The sequence below is a fragment of the Necator americanus genome, chromosome II, assembly GCF_031761385.1.
Source record: "Necator americanus strain Aroian chromosome II, whole genome shotgun sequence".
NCBI classification, from domain to species: Eukaryota; Metazoa; Nematoda; class Chromadorea; order Rhabditida; family Ancylostomatidae; genus Necator; species Necator americanus.
This window is the reverse complement of record NC_087372.1, coordinates 24,553,929-24,569,334: the sequence shown is the minus strand read 5'-3', so window position 1 is coordinate 24,569,334 and position 15,406 is coordinate 24,553,929. Positions and strand designations below refer to the sequence as shown.

The window sequence follows — 15,406 nt, the reverse complement described above, 5'->3', positions numbered from 1 at the left end:
TGGATCGAACAATCTCTCGCTGTCAGTGTTCTGCATGGTCTCCTACGTACATTTCAATGAGAACCAGATGGTTTCGTCGTGCTCTCATACTACAGAACATTCTTTCCAGTGGTTATACGAGAGCGCAGTTTGGTTCTGAGTTAGTCGAGAGGGAAACAGCTGTTCAACAATAGTCTCTTTACCGCGCTTTCAAATTAACTGTTGGAAACTCCCCCAAGAATAATCATCATTCCAACACTTGCTCCTAGCTCTCCTTCCCTTCATCGTAACTGTTTGACAAAACCCCTTCTTTCCCTTTTCTTTCTCTTTACTCAATTAACATTTTTTATAGGAGAACCTATGGGAGATGTCCATTTCCTACCCATTGTGGCATTACTATTTTGCGCCAAAGCAAAATTGCTTTTGCGGAGAGGGGCGTCGAATGTCTTGCCACTCTTGCACGTTCTAAGCTTGACGCCCATCTTGCCGGAGAACATACTCAATGCACATACATAAAACCATACATAAAATCCATCCAAAATCCGACCGATCTCTCTGTTGCCATCCTTTGTCTCGTATCTATGTTGTACATTCCTTTAACTCGTAAACTACAACGAACAGCTATGAACCATTTTATACGTGTGTAGTTATAGGAGAAATTACTGGCAGACACGAAAAATAGACTAAGAACTTAAACCCTCCGTATGTAACCGCTTAACTTCTATTATTTCTTGCAGGTTCAGCTAAATTTAACAGTATTCAAACATACTCAGCTGCAAAATCCTAGGTAATGGTAGGTAGTAGTAGGCAGCCAGGAAGTGCCGCGACGTCAGACGATTGTGCTGTGGTTTGATCAATGTGGCGAGGTGGACGCAAATAAGGAGGGAAATGAAAAATGCGCCGCAGTAACATCTCATTGGAAATAAGGATTTCTTTTGTAAACAATGAAATATTTACATATGCGAGCATTAATTGCTGCGTGCCTAGTTCGCCACAGCAGCTGAATCAACCTGCGGCGCGCGTCTTGCATACATGTTACGTAACCGTTTATGAATTGCCCAACACAATACTGCATGTCCTCACTCATTTATTCGAAAACAACTATTGTAATTTTTTACTTGGTTGGATTTGACAGTTTTTTTCTCATTTAATTTTTTTTTTGATTCTGCAGTAAATAGGTTATATGACTGTATACGGTCATCCACACTGATCTTCACCTACAGGACCACCATGGTCCGACCTACGATTTAAGGTGGCACCTTATTACACCAACCGCGGTTTATTAGGGATCGGGTAGATTTTTTTTAACCCTAGATGCGGATGCGTTCTTTGGAAGTGTTGATTCCGCAACGGTAACGCAACCAGGGCTACATCAACGCCGCATTCCTTACATGCTACGTTTGTTTTCGAAAGAGATAGGGCAACCGAGTACATATCAAAAGCAGCAATAAATCAGTTTTGTCGAGTATCTTCTGACCACCTTGTTCTTCTCCGGGATATTCCTCGACACCCATGTTAGCAGCGTTTTTTTTATATTTTGTCCATGCCATAACTTTTCGGGAGCATTTGAAAGTAACGGTGTACATAGACAAACGAACAACTTTGGCTAGAGTGAAAGAACCCGACTGGAATTGTTGGCATTCTCACAGAACGTTATCTATCGCAGCATACTGAAAGAAAAGTGCATCTGCTGAAATGACTATCACATGGGTAGAATGGTCTAGAAAATCTGGATATAATTCCAAGAGTGTAATTTCACATCACCATGATGTTTATATTAATTAACGATTTGCATCAATACAAACCTCTACCACGGACCTCCCTCATTAGAAGGATCACAGACGGTTAGCCGCGAGGCTACGTGGCGCGTCCCCAGGTGGCGGCTAGGGGCTAATCGCGGACCAAAAGCGACCTGCCTTGAGACATAGGTGGATTCAGGAGGGGATTATCTGTTTCTGCTGTGCCAGGATAGGCGTATAATACTAGTGAATCCCGCACGTTGGTCCGGGCAAAAGCCTGCAATCAAGTGACTGGAAGGTGCAAGGGATTCGGTTTGGAGTCACCTCCAACAAATAAGCTCTACCTGTCCATTCCGCAAGAACGCAACGCTCTCCCAAAGACTCATAAGACTAGAGGCTTGCAACCTGCCCATGGGTTTTAAAATTTTTATGCAAAACACAGTAATAGAAAAGAGTCTCCTGATTCCAGAGGAAAGCCTCGTACGGTAGCGCCAGGTAGGAGTCATGAAGGCTACTGAAACGGAAAAGGACTAGGATGACGATCTGTACTTATAACGCACGTACGCACGTACATCGGAAGGGGCCATCGAAGATCTGATGATGCAAGCCAAGAAGATCAAGTACGACGTCATCGGACTGACCGAGACGAGGCGACGCCACCCACTGAACGCCGTGTATGACACTGGAGAAGAACTGTTCTTAGGAAGATGCGACAGTAGAGAAGTTGGTGTCCTCGTCAACACGAATATGGCAGTAAACATAGCCTCTTTCAAACAACTTACAACCCGAATCGGAAATCTGCGGATGAGAAGATGTAGTCCAACATAAGCTTTGATTGTCTTCGTCGCTTAAGCTCCAACATCAAACTACGAAGAAGAAGATGTCGAAGCTTTCTATGAGGACCTGGGGAAGTTCCACAGAGAAGATCATACTTTCTGCAAGGTAATAATTGGTGATTTCAAAGCCGAAATTGGCCCAAGAAGACCGCCTGAAGAACATCACATCATAACCCACGGCATACAATGGAATGAACAAAGGGAGAGGCTCTCCGAGTTCATCATGACGTCTAAGACCATCCATGGGAATTTGCAATTCCAGAAGCCCTCCTCTTTACATGGACGTGGTAGTCTCCCGATAGAGGGTATCATAATGAAATTGGCCACATCATCGTCAGTAAAAGGTTTTGCCTGACGGATTTAGCTGTTGTATACGAGATCGGACCATCGCCATCTTCGAGGAAGATTTTCTTTTACACCGAGAGGAGAAAAAGCCGCGAAGTTCACTAAGCGAACTCCCAGAACCATCATCGACTGGGAGCTCTTCGCTTCGGTTGTCGGTTTTTGGGAAGATACCGTCATGAACAACATTGACGACGAATATGAACGGTTTGTAGAACATCTTTACGACTCTACGAGGAAAGCGAAGAGTTTCAAAACCACCAAGAGACGCCAGCCTCCGAAAACTCTGAAGCTGATACCTCAGCGTGGAGCTGCACGAGCTGCAGGCAACCAAGAACTCACATACGAACTCGCATGGCTTTGCAGAGAGGCGTTAAAGGAAGAGCTCAAACAGAGAAGAGCAGAAGTGCTGGATGAAGCTGCAGAGGTGGGACAGATCATTCGCTATGCCCGTCAGAACTTCGCTAATCGTAAAACAATAATGACTCCTCTCCGGACCACAGATGGAACAACTACAGAAGAGGGACAGAAATAGTCATTCACGACTTCTACTCAGATCTCTTCGACAGCCACGTCCACTTTCCTCCTCGCCATTTGAGCGAAGATGGACATGTCATTCCAAAAGTCCTCCCTTCCAAAGTCCGACATGCCATCATGTCGGTGAAGAATCTTGCTTCACCCGGTCCCGACAGAATCAAGTCTGAACATCTGAAGTACCTACCGCCAGTCCTCATCACACTAGAGAGGCTCCTCACTCGTTATCTGACGGAATGCAAGGTTCCTAAACAGTGGAAGACCAGCAAGACCGTGTTGTGGTATAAAAAGGGTGATCCACATGAAATCGGCAGCTATCGTCCAATCTGCTTGTTGCTTCTACGAGCAGATTGGACGATACAATCTACAAGCTCTTCACAAGAGTAATCCTAAACAGGATAGAAAGAACATTAGATGAAGGACAGCCATGCGGGTAAGCAGGGTCTCGAAAAGCGTCTAGAACAATTGACCACATACACGCGGTTTCAAAATTCGTAGAAGTATCGCGAGGGTACAAGATGCCGTTGTTTCTCACTTTCATCGATTTGAAGAAAAGCTTTGATACAGTTGAGACCGAAGCGGTCATGGAGGCCTTGAACAACCAATGCGTCCCTATTCCATAAAGATATACATACATAGATACATAAAGATACTTCGTGAGTTGTATAGCAACTCCACAACCAAAATTTCCCCACTCTACAATGATGTCGTAATCTACGTGAAGAAAGGGGTTCGTCAGAGTGACACAATTTCACCCAAAATATTCTGTGCCATTCTCGAGAACGCGGTACGAGGATTGGAATGGGATGACATGGGAGTGAAAGTTGACGGCCGGCATTTACACCATCTTCGTTTCGCTGATGACATCGTTCTTATAACATCAAATATCAATCAGGCGGAACAGATGCTGGTCGAAATTGATGAAACGTGTAGAAAGATCGGTCTTCAGCTGAACCTAGACAAGACGATGTGTATGAGGAACTTATGGGTTCCTGGGTTCCTGATACCCCATTCATGTCCAATTGAACGAACATATCCGAACGCTGCAGCTATATATAACGTTTTATATATAACGTTATATATGGCGTTTCGCAAGCAGGAGAAAAATGCGATCAGCGTCATAAAACGCGGAATTGAAAGGGTGATGCTTAGAGTAACCCGCTTTACGCATGTGATAGGAGGGATTCGAAGTTCATTCCTACGTCACGGATCGAAGATCAGTGACGCTGCCGCATATGCCAAGGACAGCAAGATGAGGTGGGCCGGACACGTGATGCGTTTCAACGACAATCGTTGGACCAGAGCCGTAAGTGGCTGGATACCACGCCACTTCAAACGCACCGCAGGAAGACCGATGGTCAGACCTCTTAACGAAATCCTTCGAAGGAAAATACGATGCTCTTCGACTCTCTCGCGAGAAGAAATGCCACTGGACAACACTTGCGCGCAATCAGGACAAATGGAAGTATTACCGGTGCCCGCTCGAGCAAATCGATGAACAACGGGAGTACAGGTGATACAACTGATACAAAGCTCCTAAGGGTTATTTCCACCTTTTCTGTTCTTGAAATTATAAATAGACCTCCGACTTATAATGCGCTTTGTCTTCTTAGTGTGTTGATGTGTGAGTTTGCATTTCATAACGCTCCACTCATAAGAAAACATAAATGGTATTCTAATTGTTCCCAGTTCAGAATAGTTTTTGACCATTTGGTTCCACTTCTTTACAAGATCGCCAGAGTGGTCATTTTTGTATTTATTTTCAGTAGGTGCACATTTCATCTGTTGGATATCGGTTACATAAAATATTTTGCTATTTCAATGACTATTACTTCATATTTCATGATTCATTATACCGTGAGATTGGAGTAAAAGGGATTGAATTTGGTTTTTGATGTTGAGCTCAATTCAGAATTGGCTACGTAAGGTTTGAGACATAGTCTGTGTTTTTGTGGCAAATTGATCAGTGGTGTGAAAAGCGTTAAAGACCTCAGCTTGCACGACCTGACAACTCTTTAACTCCTTAAATTCTTCAAATTTGTAAGAGTGATAGAATGAAAACGATTGTGCATCGCTTTTTATCGCATAAGAATCTGAAAATTGTTCCTACAGTGGGTAGAGAACTCAAGGCCTAATATTGAGTTTCTGGAAAACAAACAATGAAACAGTGATCTCTGACGTTGGTTGCTGAAGAATGGTTCTGATTACTCAAGTGTCTTAGCCAATGTCAGTGACTGACATTGAAATTCAGATTCAAAGAAATCTCCACGATTTGAAGTTCCAACAACACAGTTTATAACTGTGAAAAAAAGTCAACAAGACTAATCGGAGATTAGTTGAATGTTGTGGCAGCATTTGTGTAAGTGGCAAAAACTCACGATTGCAAGTAAGTTTGTCAAGACAACACATTTTGAGGGAAATTCTACTTTAGATTGATTATCCGACTCATAGTCATTTGAAAACTCTTCAATTTATATTTTCAACGAATTATTATGCGTGCTGCATCAGCACAGTTCTCACTCAGTTATCCATCCAACATCTAGGCGTGTATACACACCCGTCTCTGCGGAAGTAGAAGAATGTTTCCGCGAGTGTAGCAACAACTTTGGATTATTTTTTGTAGCGTTTCTTGCCTTTCATCTATTGTTTCTGCTTCTTGCGTGGCATCAAGCAGAAAACGTCCATACTTCTCAGTGAACTGTTGAACTTCTTCTGTGACTGGAGTCATCTTCTTGCTGCTTAGTAATAAGCACAGTAAAAAAGAAATTCGTCAAAGGCTTTGGAATTTCTACAATACCTGCGCGCAAACTATGATATTGCATTTACAATGCATGGAAGCGTCTCCTGCCTGCTCAATGCTTCACCTTTGATCTGGTTTTGGAACACTTTTTTCCACCGTCTTGTCCCTTTCCTTTTTTAAAGGCATCACTCCACGAATCTGACGATATGGATTTCCGATGGTCAAAGACTATACGGGATCATAGATTGCAGAAACGGGTGGGATCCCGCTCCTTTCTTCCCAATCGCCGTAAAAAAAACTGCCCAGAAAGTGCGGTTTCGTGCGTTTCGGGGCGGTATTTTCTACAACTAGTTCTATTCGAGCGCGCCAACCTTCTGCACGAGCCGCATCTTCCGGGCCGTTTTTTACGGCAGTTAGGAAGAAATAGACGGATTCACCTTTTTCCCCACAATCTACGACCCCGGATAGGCATTACCCACCTGAAACCCGCACCAAACCAGATTCATTGGGTGATGCCTTTAATCATATTTAATCTCTGACCTATAAGAAAAATGCAACAAAGATCGGAGTCTTTAAATCAATTTCTTTGGATTGAAAGAAATTTTCATTTTCAATTCTATGATTTTCTTCCCATATTTTTCATTTTACTTCTTTCGAGAAATTCTCTCTTTCCAAATGAGGTGAAAATAAAATTAATTGATTTGAGCAAACTCTGTTGATCCTACGAAACGTAGTGTCACATCTTCTTTCTTGCAGTTCTTCATAGAAAGTAGAAAAATAAAGTCACCAAGCTCTTTTTTCCCGGCTCTTCTTCTTTGTGAAATAGGTTTTATTTCGTTTGTTTCGTAGAAAGTGCTGAGTTGAGAACTTGTTCTGTGGTGGATTACATTAGTCAACTAATTAAAGCTGTGTTAGTTCAATTTCCTCGAATCAACTTTAACATTTGCCATTTAATGAAATTCCTGAACGATTTCCTTTCTATTGAACATTTCAATGCCAGGCAAAAAATGTACACAGTGTATTCGTAGTCTGCGTGCAGCAGGAACACTACTCCGTTCTTCAGAGGCAGTAATTGTTTGCTTCCTACTCGCCTCGCTACTTGCGCTGCCGTAGGTGTCAATAGAGACCCTCGGCCATTCGCATGCCTCAATCCTTTGCCGACCCCCCTGTGTTCCTGGAGAGTGTGTAACTCACTCTCTTCTTCTCCTTTCTTTTACCCTTCTTCCTTATCTGCGAATTTTTGAATTTTCCGCCTCATTCTCGTCTATATATAAAAAATTTATAAATATACATAAAGAAGAAATGAGAGGGCGAAAGAGTGAGAGAGGGGAGACATTTCTAAAAGTCATACTCATTTCCTTTCTATTTATTATTCATTCCGCATCATATCATCTTGTATGAGCGTTAGCTGAGGACGAGTTTACCTCGTTGTTTAGCAACGATAGTTCAGATTTTCTTTTATTTCTGACTTTATGCTAGTTTATACACAGCTGCCTCTGTCGAAATTTGCTTTTTTTCAGTGCTAGTCTTTTAGTTGCTTCAAGACAGATGAAATCTCAGTAATATTCAGTGGTAGAATGCTTTCTGCAGGCTAATGAGAAGTTGGAGAGAATCCTACGAGGTAAGCCCATCCTCAGTTGTGGCGAATACGCAAACATAAATCAGCTCAAACAACCTAACTAGAACAATTAGTTTTGTTTCTTAAAATTTATATCCGACTTACATCACTCAGTGATACAACTCGGCAAAAACTTGTTTCGCTCTCTTATCATGAAACCCCAACGTCCTAATATCCTAATGACAGCAGTCCCGAGTCTTGTTCGCAATTGTTGAATTTTTCATGAACGTGCGAAGCACCCTTGTGCTTGTTATCATCGATTATGGGCACTGCTATATGGGTGGTCTTCAGCTCCCGTCCTCATCTGTTGGCACTGACTGGAATTTCATTTAAAGCCAGAGTATGACATTGATAATCGTGTGCAAAAAATACAATGTCTTACAGCAGGAATAGGTAAATAGGAGTATCATTACCTTAAAGTCTAGTGGAAAGTAAGACTGAAATTAGCCTCATGAGCTCACGCATCACGGTTTGCAAACGTGCACGCGACTTTACTACTAATATGGTGTGCTAGGGAAATGACAATAACAATACAAATACTTCACTACGAAAAAATGTTGGAGCAGCTTGGCAAAATAAGTGCAATTATTTTTTATTGTTAATTGAGGAGTTTGATATAAGAGAACAGTTTACAGCAACTGCGCGCTCTTCCATCTTTTCGGGCTTGGAAATGTTATGTAATTCCGCTCTTTGAGCGCGATTCATATGTAGGTTGTAACGTTCTCAGTCGTAGAATAGTAACTTTATATTTGGCATGCGTCGGATCACTCAACACTCTTCACTACACACTTTTTTGTCCCGAAGTTTCTATGAAAAATATAGGAAAAATCTGTTAAAATGAATACACCGCTGAGTCTTACTTTCGTCAATGTGTTGAAATAAACGTTTCATTTATATGTTTTCTTGTTATGCCGACGATGTTTAGGTGAAACTTTTTTATTGGCCTGACGTTTCGACAAACTCGTCTTTTTCAAAGGTCTGAAAATGGTTCGAGGTCTTTGATACCGTGCATATCCCACCAAACTCCTCCTCTCTCCTCGCCAAGCCTCGATATTGTTCCAAGCACACGGTCAATAAAAAAGGTTCACTTAAACCTTGTTGACATAGCAAGAAAACATAAATACACTCTCAAATGTCGAGGTTTCAAGAAGAGAGGACTTGGAGATTATTGTTTCATTTTTATTTTGAAGCTTTTTTTTGGCATTTTTAACGTGATTCTGGTCCAGTATCCTTCCTGGACTAGTCTAATTCTAAAATTTGTTCTCTAAATCTTCTAGATTTTTATCAGCTTGTCGACTGAACTCAATTGGATTGTGTCGCTGCGTCAATAGGGAGTAATCGTGTTTCGTTTTTTGACTAGAAAACGGTCTAGTTTTGAAATCTCACCTAACAATCAAATGGTAAATTTCGAAAAAAAGCGCTTTTTCTTAAAAAAAAATAATAGCGAATTTCATGAATTAGAGGGTGACGAATGGCGTTCGTCGTCATATCGACATCGAATATCTCATTAATGCAGTATGCTGGCGTCATGCAAAGAACAAAATCTTGTTGTACAAGTGCGATCACGTCTTTCATGTATTTTACTGCAAAATATTTGAAGCCTAGCAAGAAGTTTATCAAAACAGCGTGGATGAGGATCAACTGCTGTTTGAACCTGTCCGTCTGCGCTTGAAATCTTTTGCTTTCTTGAACTCAGGCGTGTTGTTCAAACTGTAAAGGAGTGGTTTTTTTTGACAGCTGCCAATTTTTAGTTTTTTCTTCTTAAATTGTGCCACTGCGATGCATACAAATTCAAAACTGTTCTTTGTTGACTAGCAACACATACAAAGAGAAGAATAGTCGAGCGCTGTTCCTTCAGAGAATCTCTGCTTCTAGGATGCCTATTCCAGGATGCCGGTACTGAATTCGAAATGTATCGCACTGTTGTTGTGTTTCGCTTCCAATGATGTGGATGCTTCTTCGCCCACGCTTTCTCGCTTTTTTTACGCAGCCAGAAGTTTTGATGCTAAAACGATATTGAATATGTATGATTGCCGTTACATGTGTCGCATTTTGCCACGTTTCTATCGAGCTCCGCTGATTTCAGTTTCATTTGTTTGTTTGCTCTTTGGATTACGTCGCTTCTCGCTCCACATCAGTCATGTTTTCATTTTGTCAATCATTTTTCTGCGAAAGAACCACATACTTCATCCCAACGCTTGAAATTCTATTTCTACGCTAAGTTTCAATTAGTTGATAACTGTGTAACTTGAAATTTTCTAGCCTCAATTCAATTTCCCATGTAGAATGATCAGTAGTAGTACCGATTCCGTACATATTCTGCCCTATTCGAGTTCTAACTCAAATATGTCAAGCGTAGAAAATTCTCATTTGCCCGGGTGCACTCAGAAGTTGGGCTGTTTCAATATTGTGACTTTCGACCAAACCACAACTGTTTCGCTGAACTTGACTTACCTGAGTGTCGATCACAAGTTGAATTATAGCCAGCCGCTCGATATTACCGAAGCTAGTAATTTTTTTATTGCAAATGAAAAAAACAAGAGCATTTGGCAAGAGAGAAGGAAACATGGAACGAAGAAAACATGGAACTTGCCTTATGAAACTACTGATTTCTTAGAAGATGTACACGAAGAATGTTTACAAATCAAAGTAACAAGAGAGCAAAATTCTGACTACCCTCATTCCAACTTTCATCCAGCACTTTTAATTTCATGACTTCTTTAACGGATCAGTACAATGGATAGAGAAACGCATCTAAATACCCACTAAAACTCCACTCCTGTCACTTTCTTTTGAATCATTGCAAGAAACGCGGAAAATGACATGGGAGCAGATTCGGTATCTTACTTTTTCCCACTCTTATCATTTGTTTACTTCAGTTTGATTTTCACCAAGATGCCTATTCCGAATCGCATCGAGAAATATCGACATATGAGCGCTTTAAGAGTTTTGATTCTTGCTAGAAAAAAGCGTAATCATAAATGGGGAACACAAGGCACATTTGGATTTAATGGCCATTCTTCCTCATTCTTCCTCTCATACAAAAAACCTACCCTTTATTGGTCCTCTTCTGGAAAAGGACCATGGCGGCATTGAAGATGACTCATTAGTTTTCGCGCCCTTTGTTTCAAAGCATATGAGAGAGCACCCTTCAGGCTCTCCCTGACTGCCCCCCCCTTGTGAGTCGCATTTTGGGGACACGTAGCCGACATGTGTGGTCGTGTTCAACCAGCCAAACGCGACGCGGCAACAGCAGGCCAGTCTCGTCGAACACACTCGACGGCACACTTTCCGCTTGAAACTGTCCTCTCGTGGACCCCTGCCGGTCCCGAGTGAAAACGAGCTTCGCTTCTCCTGTCCGGACCGCATTTGTCATTCATTTCTTTTTGATGAATTCACATCCATAGTTTATGTTGCTTTGAGTGACAGGTGCAGCGCTAGTGAGGACGGTCGCACTCTCGTCATCGCGCTATTTCTCGCTGCATCGAGCTCGTTCATTTTTTGCCTGTAATATGTAATGTTAAAATGTCAAAGAACTGCTCAATCATTTAAATTAGACGGGCTGCTACGTACCTGGTCTTATTGTTCAAGATTGGTGGAAATTCTAAATGGCTAAGATATATGAGGGATCGAAGCAAGCTACTTCAGCGTCTCCGACAATAGACCCAGATCAAGAGACTTCCATCACCGAAGTTACGCTTTGAGAGCACTCGTTCCTCTTTCCTAAAATCTCTCCAGTTGTGTCTGTAGCCGTCGGACCCATCGAGGTCCCACTTCTTTTCATGGGAGAACACCATCTCAAAGTCAGATAAGTACTTTGCAGATTAGCTGCAAGAGTATCTCATATTTTTACAAATTGTGCCCATGTGTGCGCGAACGAACTTAATCCTGGCAGCCTTCTAGCGGTCAGTCGAACGAGGTGCACGTTTCATAACGTGATTAACGATGTTAGGACAGCGGTCTAAGCTATGTAGTACTGTTTATTTTGATACAGGAAGATCAAGAATACGCCGGGGCTGTTCGCGGACTCGCTGATGTAGGAAGCCATCCGAACCAAGCGACTTTCATCCCTTCTAGATAATTTTCTTGGACGTTCGATAGAGATTTTTTCCTTTTAGACTTCCGTGTTCTTCAGATAGTGGTTGATGAGGTTGTGAGATCTCTCCCCGCTCGAGCTGCGATCCTATTGTTTGAAAGAGCGGCCGAGTGAAGGACATCGACCTGAGCTCGCTGGTGAGCAGAAAGCTTGCTGGACTTTGTCATTGAAACAAACGATCGCATGCATCGGCCTATTTATACCTAACTTTACATAGGAAAACCATGGTCAGGGGGAAACTCTGCGTGGGAAAGCCAAGGTCATGGAAAGTTCTCAGGTTGACATAAGATTTTGCACTGGCCCATTTTTCAAAAAAAGTTCGTGGCATCCTGCGCTGATCAGGTATCTAGCCAAAGGTATTTGTACAAAGGTTTGTATAGAGGTGAGAAATACCGCGGTAGTATTGCCTCGCTCTGGTAATCCGTTTCTAGACCGCTATTAGGAAAATCAGGCGTGGACCTAAGATTTTGCACTGCACTATATAATCCGAGAGTATGCAATTTTGTCGATAACTTAGGTGAACAGCGAGCAAGGGTTTATGGATGGGGGTGGCATCCAGTGATGGCACTTGAATTTAAAAAAAGCATTCCAAAATCCATCTTGCCTGCTTACGGTTAGACTTGGAAAGCTTGACGATAATAACAATTACTGAGGTGCTAACTTAAAATGGAGAGCGTAGCAACGAAAAAGTAATTTATAAAAAGATAGCAGTGTACCGTGCAAGATACACTGTAAGTTCTGTCGAAAGGTTGAATACTCCAAAAGCCGAGTATGACTAATTCTAGTAATAATGTCAATTAACGCTCAGTAACGAGTTTGCGCAATGACTTGGTTAAATATTTGACATAACCGAAGCATGGCATTGTATTTAACAGGGTAGTTACTGTATTCACAGAAATTCTTCTACCTTCTGCTTTCTATTTCTTTGCTTTTGTTATGAAGTTCTCAATGTTACTCACTTACTTTCGTGGTCATATTGCTGTTCAGTTTTCGAAATGCACTAAAAACATTTTGCACATATTTTCCGTGATGAGCGTCACATTTTCCAAAAAAAAAAACGACAGAGTCATATATCAGGGAATTCAAGTGAATGTTATCGGTAGATTCGTGATTCATGACTACTCGATTATGACTGCGATTATGCGAGGACAGGTTTCCATTGAAAACAATTTATTCCATCGTTCGAATGCAAAACTACCACCTAACAGTGAAGACAGTGAATCCAATTCGGCATGAAAATTCTGTTGAGTTGCTGTTTTTCATCTATAGATAGGATAGTTTCTGGAAATGTGCTCAACTGGAAAGTATTTTCTTTTGCTTCTCCAAAGCGGCTGTGTGCCGACTGCAAGTCCATTACGTGAAACAGAGCATTACTTCCCTCATATTCGCAGCTACAAATTGAATTCATCTAATCTGGTTTACAGGTTATTGCAGAAATGGCTATCTTCTGCTCACTTGTTCTCTCAATCGCTTCATTTCTTGATCTTTTTCCGCGATGTGCAGTAATTCGAAAAAAATCGGTCTTATAGAGGTAGTTTCCATTTTTTGTAGCTATCCTGCATATTATCCTCATCGTTTCCTACCTTGCTAGAATTTGAAAAAAGTGGATAGGAATGTTTATATTTTTAGGTAGGTGGTTAAGCTTTCGTTAGGTACATAAATGTTATAAAAACGAAACAAAGCCATAGAATTATTGCTGCACTCCTCAACAATATATATGAAACGTGTAATGGATAATAAACATACACCTTAGGCTAACTGTGCATGATGTTTTATCGAGTAATGTTTGTAATATAGTTCTTAGTTGTGTTGTAATTGTTATTAATTTTTTATATGAAGCAATATTGGGTAGTGATATCTTTAGTTCCAATTCTAAGATGTAGAATTACATTGGGGTAATTAACCGTGCACTAGATACCTAGTTTTTGAAGGAGAGACGTGCATCTATAATTACTCCTCGAGCTATTTGCCAGAGTTTAATTTTAGTCAATTAATAGAAATTGCAATAAAACAACCTTCCCATATGTTTCGTTATATTCACCGATATAAATAAGGTCCTTACAAATTCCAAGGGTCCCTACTCATTTGTTGCAACAATTAATGTTTTAAATTCCTTCCTACTTTTAAGACGTGATTATGACTTAGACAAGAAGATTTTTATTCTGTAAGAAAGATGGTCCGTATTGTTCAGCTGGAGCTGAAAGTCGATGTTGTTTACGCGGTCGAATCGCAGAAAAGTGCAGTGACGTCAAGCGTGTATGCGTATGCTTTGCTTATTGACGACTATACTATGCATGTATGTCTGCTGATGTCGACGCTGCAAAAATAGCCAGATTGTGCTAGGGGCTTTGGGAAGCAAAAAGAAAGCAGCGACAACAAACAAGTCTTTTTTTCTCGTCAAGTTAAAATAAATCTAAATTAAATTAATGATTTGAACCCAACAGTCTATCGTTGGCATTTACGTACATTAATATAGCGCACCCGATCAATACAAAAATGTTTCTCCGAGCTTTTGTTTCATCGTTGCCTTTTCAGAACTCTGATAGCATGAAGTGGGAACTCTTCCATTACCAAGCTCCAAATTTCATACGGAACCTTATATGAAAAATCTTAATCTATTAAATTAAAATAAATCTGTAAAACGAATGTGAAAAGGTAACTTTCGCTCGCAGAATTCTCGTCCAAGTCAAAATTTCCTTCAGAATTTGAAATCACACAAGCAATCCAAATCAAAGTATTTATATGTGTGCATGTACAGAAAGGATGAATCCTACTGGCTGCGAACCTCGAACCTTATTTACTCCTCTATACGAGACATACCTAAATCAACTAATCCCTTCTACTCGTACCAGAAAAGAAAAGAATGGGCTTGGCCTAACCTACTTCTATGACTTTTAATTTATTGAGCGAGCTAGTGCTGTCATGTGACACAACTGCTCGTTTCTTTCCAGAGGTGTGATATCCTTGAACACAGCCCTGCCCGAACTTTTCGATCTAAAGTAACAACTCGCAGAGAACCCATTCATAATTCGTTGTTCCATATTGCTGGAGACTTAACGACTCCTCTGAACTGTCTGTCGACGCCAAGTTCAACAATGTCCGACAGTTCGGTATAGCGAAACGGAGAGTGGTTGGCAGGAATTCCATGCTGTCTGGGCAATTGCCCATGAGAGTCTGGGCATTGGCAATGCGCTGAACAAGAGCCCATTTTTGCAACATTTGGGTGGCTTCCGCTGTAATCTATAAAGGATAAAGTTTCTGGCGTTAATCAATACACCTAGGATGCGCCACCACGTTCACTTCAATTCAGAATCGTTTGAAGTTCACGAATGTGTAACTCACCTACACAGTGACTTGCGGTGGCTAGCCGATGTGTCAAGTCAGTGCTTTTACAACGCCAGACAAGTCTGGTACCAAGTTTCGACCCCGGAGGGATGAAAGAGTTAATGACCACTAGGGAGGATTCGAACATCCTATGTGGAACCTCTAACCGCTACACTACACCATACACCATACATCTAT

General features: G+C 41.3%; 5 protein-coding genes across 5 annotated transcripts in view; all 5 read left to right on the top strand.

The window, feature by feature from the left end:
- Positions 1-2,315: 2,315 nt before the first annotated feature.
- On the top strand, positions 2,316-4,928 carry RB195_019323 (uncharacterized protein; the record flags this gene model as incomplete). The annotated part of the gene is made up of 5 exons (XM_064187124.1): positions 2,316-2,445; positions 2,572-2,898; positions 2,956-3,366; positions 3,453-3,813; positions 4,100-4,928. 5 exons carry the CDS (start codon positions 2,316-2,318, stop codon positions 4,926-4,928), a joined length of 2,058 nt encoding a protein of 685 aa, XP_064043004.1.
- Positions 3,075-3,431, top strand: RB195_019325 (uncharacterized protein; the record flags this gene model as incomplete). Its single annotated transcript, XM_064187126.1, has 1 exon — positions 3,075-3,431. One exon carries the CDS (start codon positions 3,075-3,077, stop codon positions 3,429-3,431), a length of 357 nt encoding a protein of 118 aa, XP_064043007.1.
- RB195_019324 (uncharacterized protein) lies at positions 3,551-3,817 on the top strand (the record flags this gene model as incomplete). Its single annotated transcript, XM_064187125.1, has 1 exon — positions 3,551-3,817. One exon carries the CDS (start codon positions 3,551-3,553, stop codon positions 3,815-3,817), a length of 267 nt encoding a protein of 88 aa, XP_064043006.1.
- Positions 4,035-4,928, top strand: RB195_019322 (uncharacterized protein; the record flags this gene model as incomplete). The annotated part of the gene is made up of 1 exon (XM_064187123.1): positions 4,035-4,928. The coding sequence occupies one exon, from the start codon at positions 4,035-4,037 to the stop codon at positions 4,926-4,928; it is 894 nt and encodes a 297-aa protein (XP_064043005.1).
- Positions 4,929-13,379: 8,451 nt separating this feature from the next.
- The window catches only part of RB195_019321 (uncharacterized protein), a gene marked incomplete at both ends in the record, with an annotated part of 54,520 nt that continues 52,493 nt past the window's right edge, over positions 13,380-15,406 (top strand). Inside the window, one exon of the mRNA XM_064187121.1 lies at positions 13,380-13,415. Within this exon, the coding sequence (XP_064043002.1) occupies positions 13,380-13,415 (36 nt within the window). The remainder of the gene's footprint in view (positions 13,416-15,406) is intronic.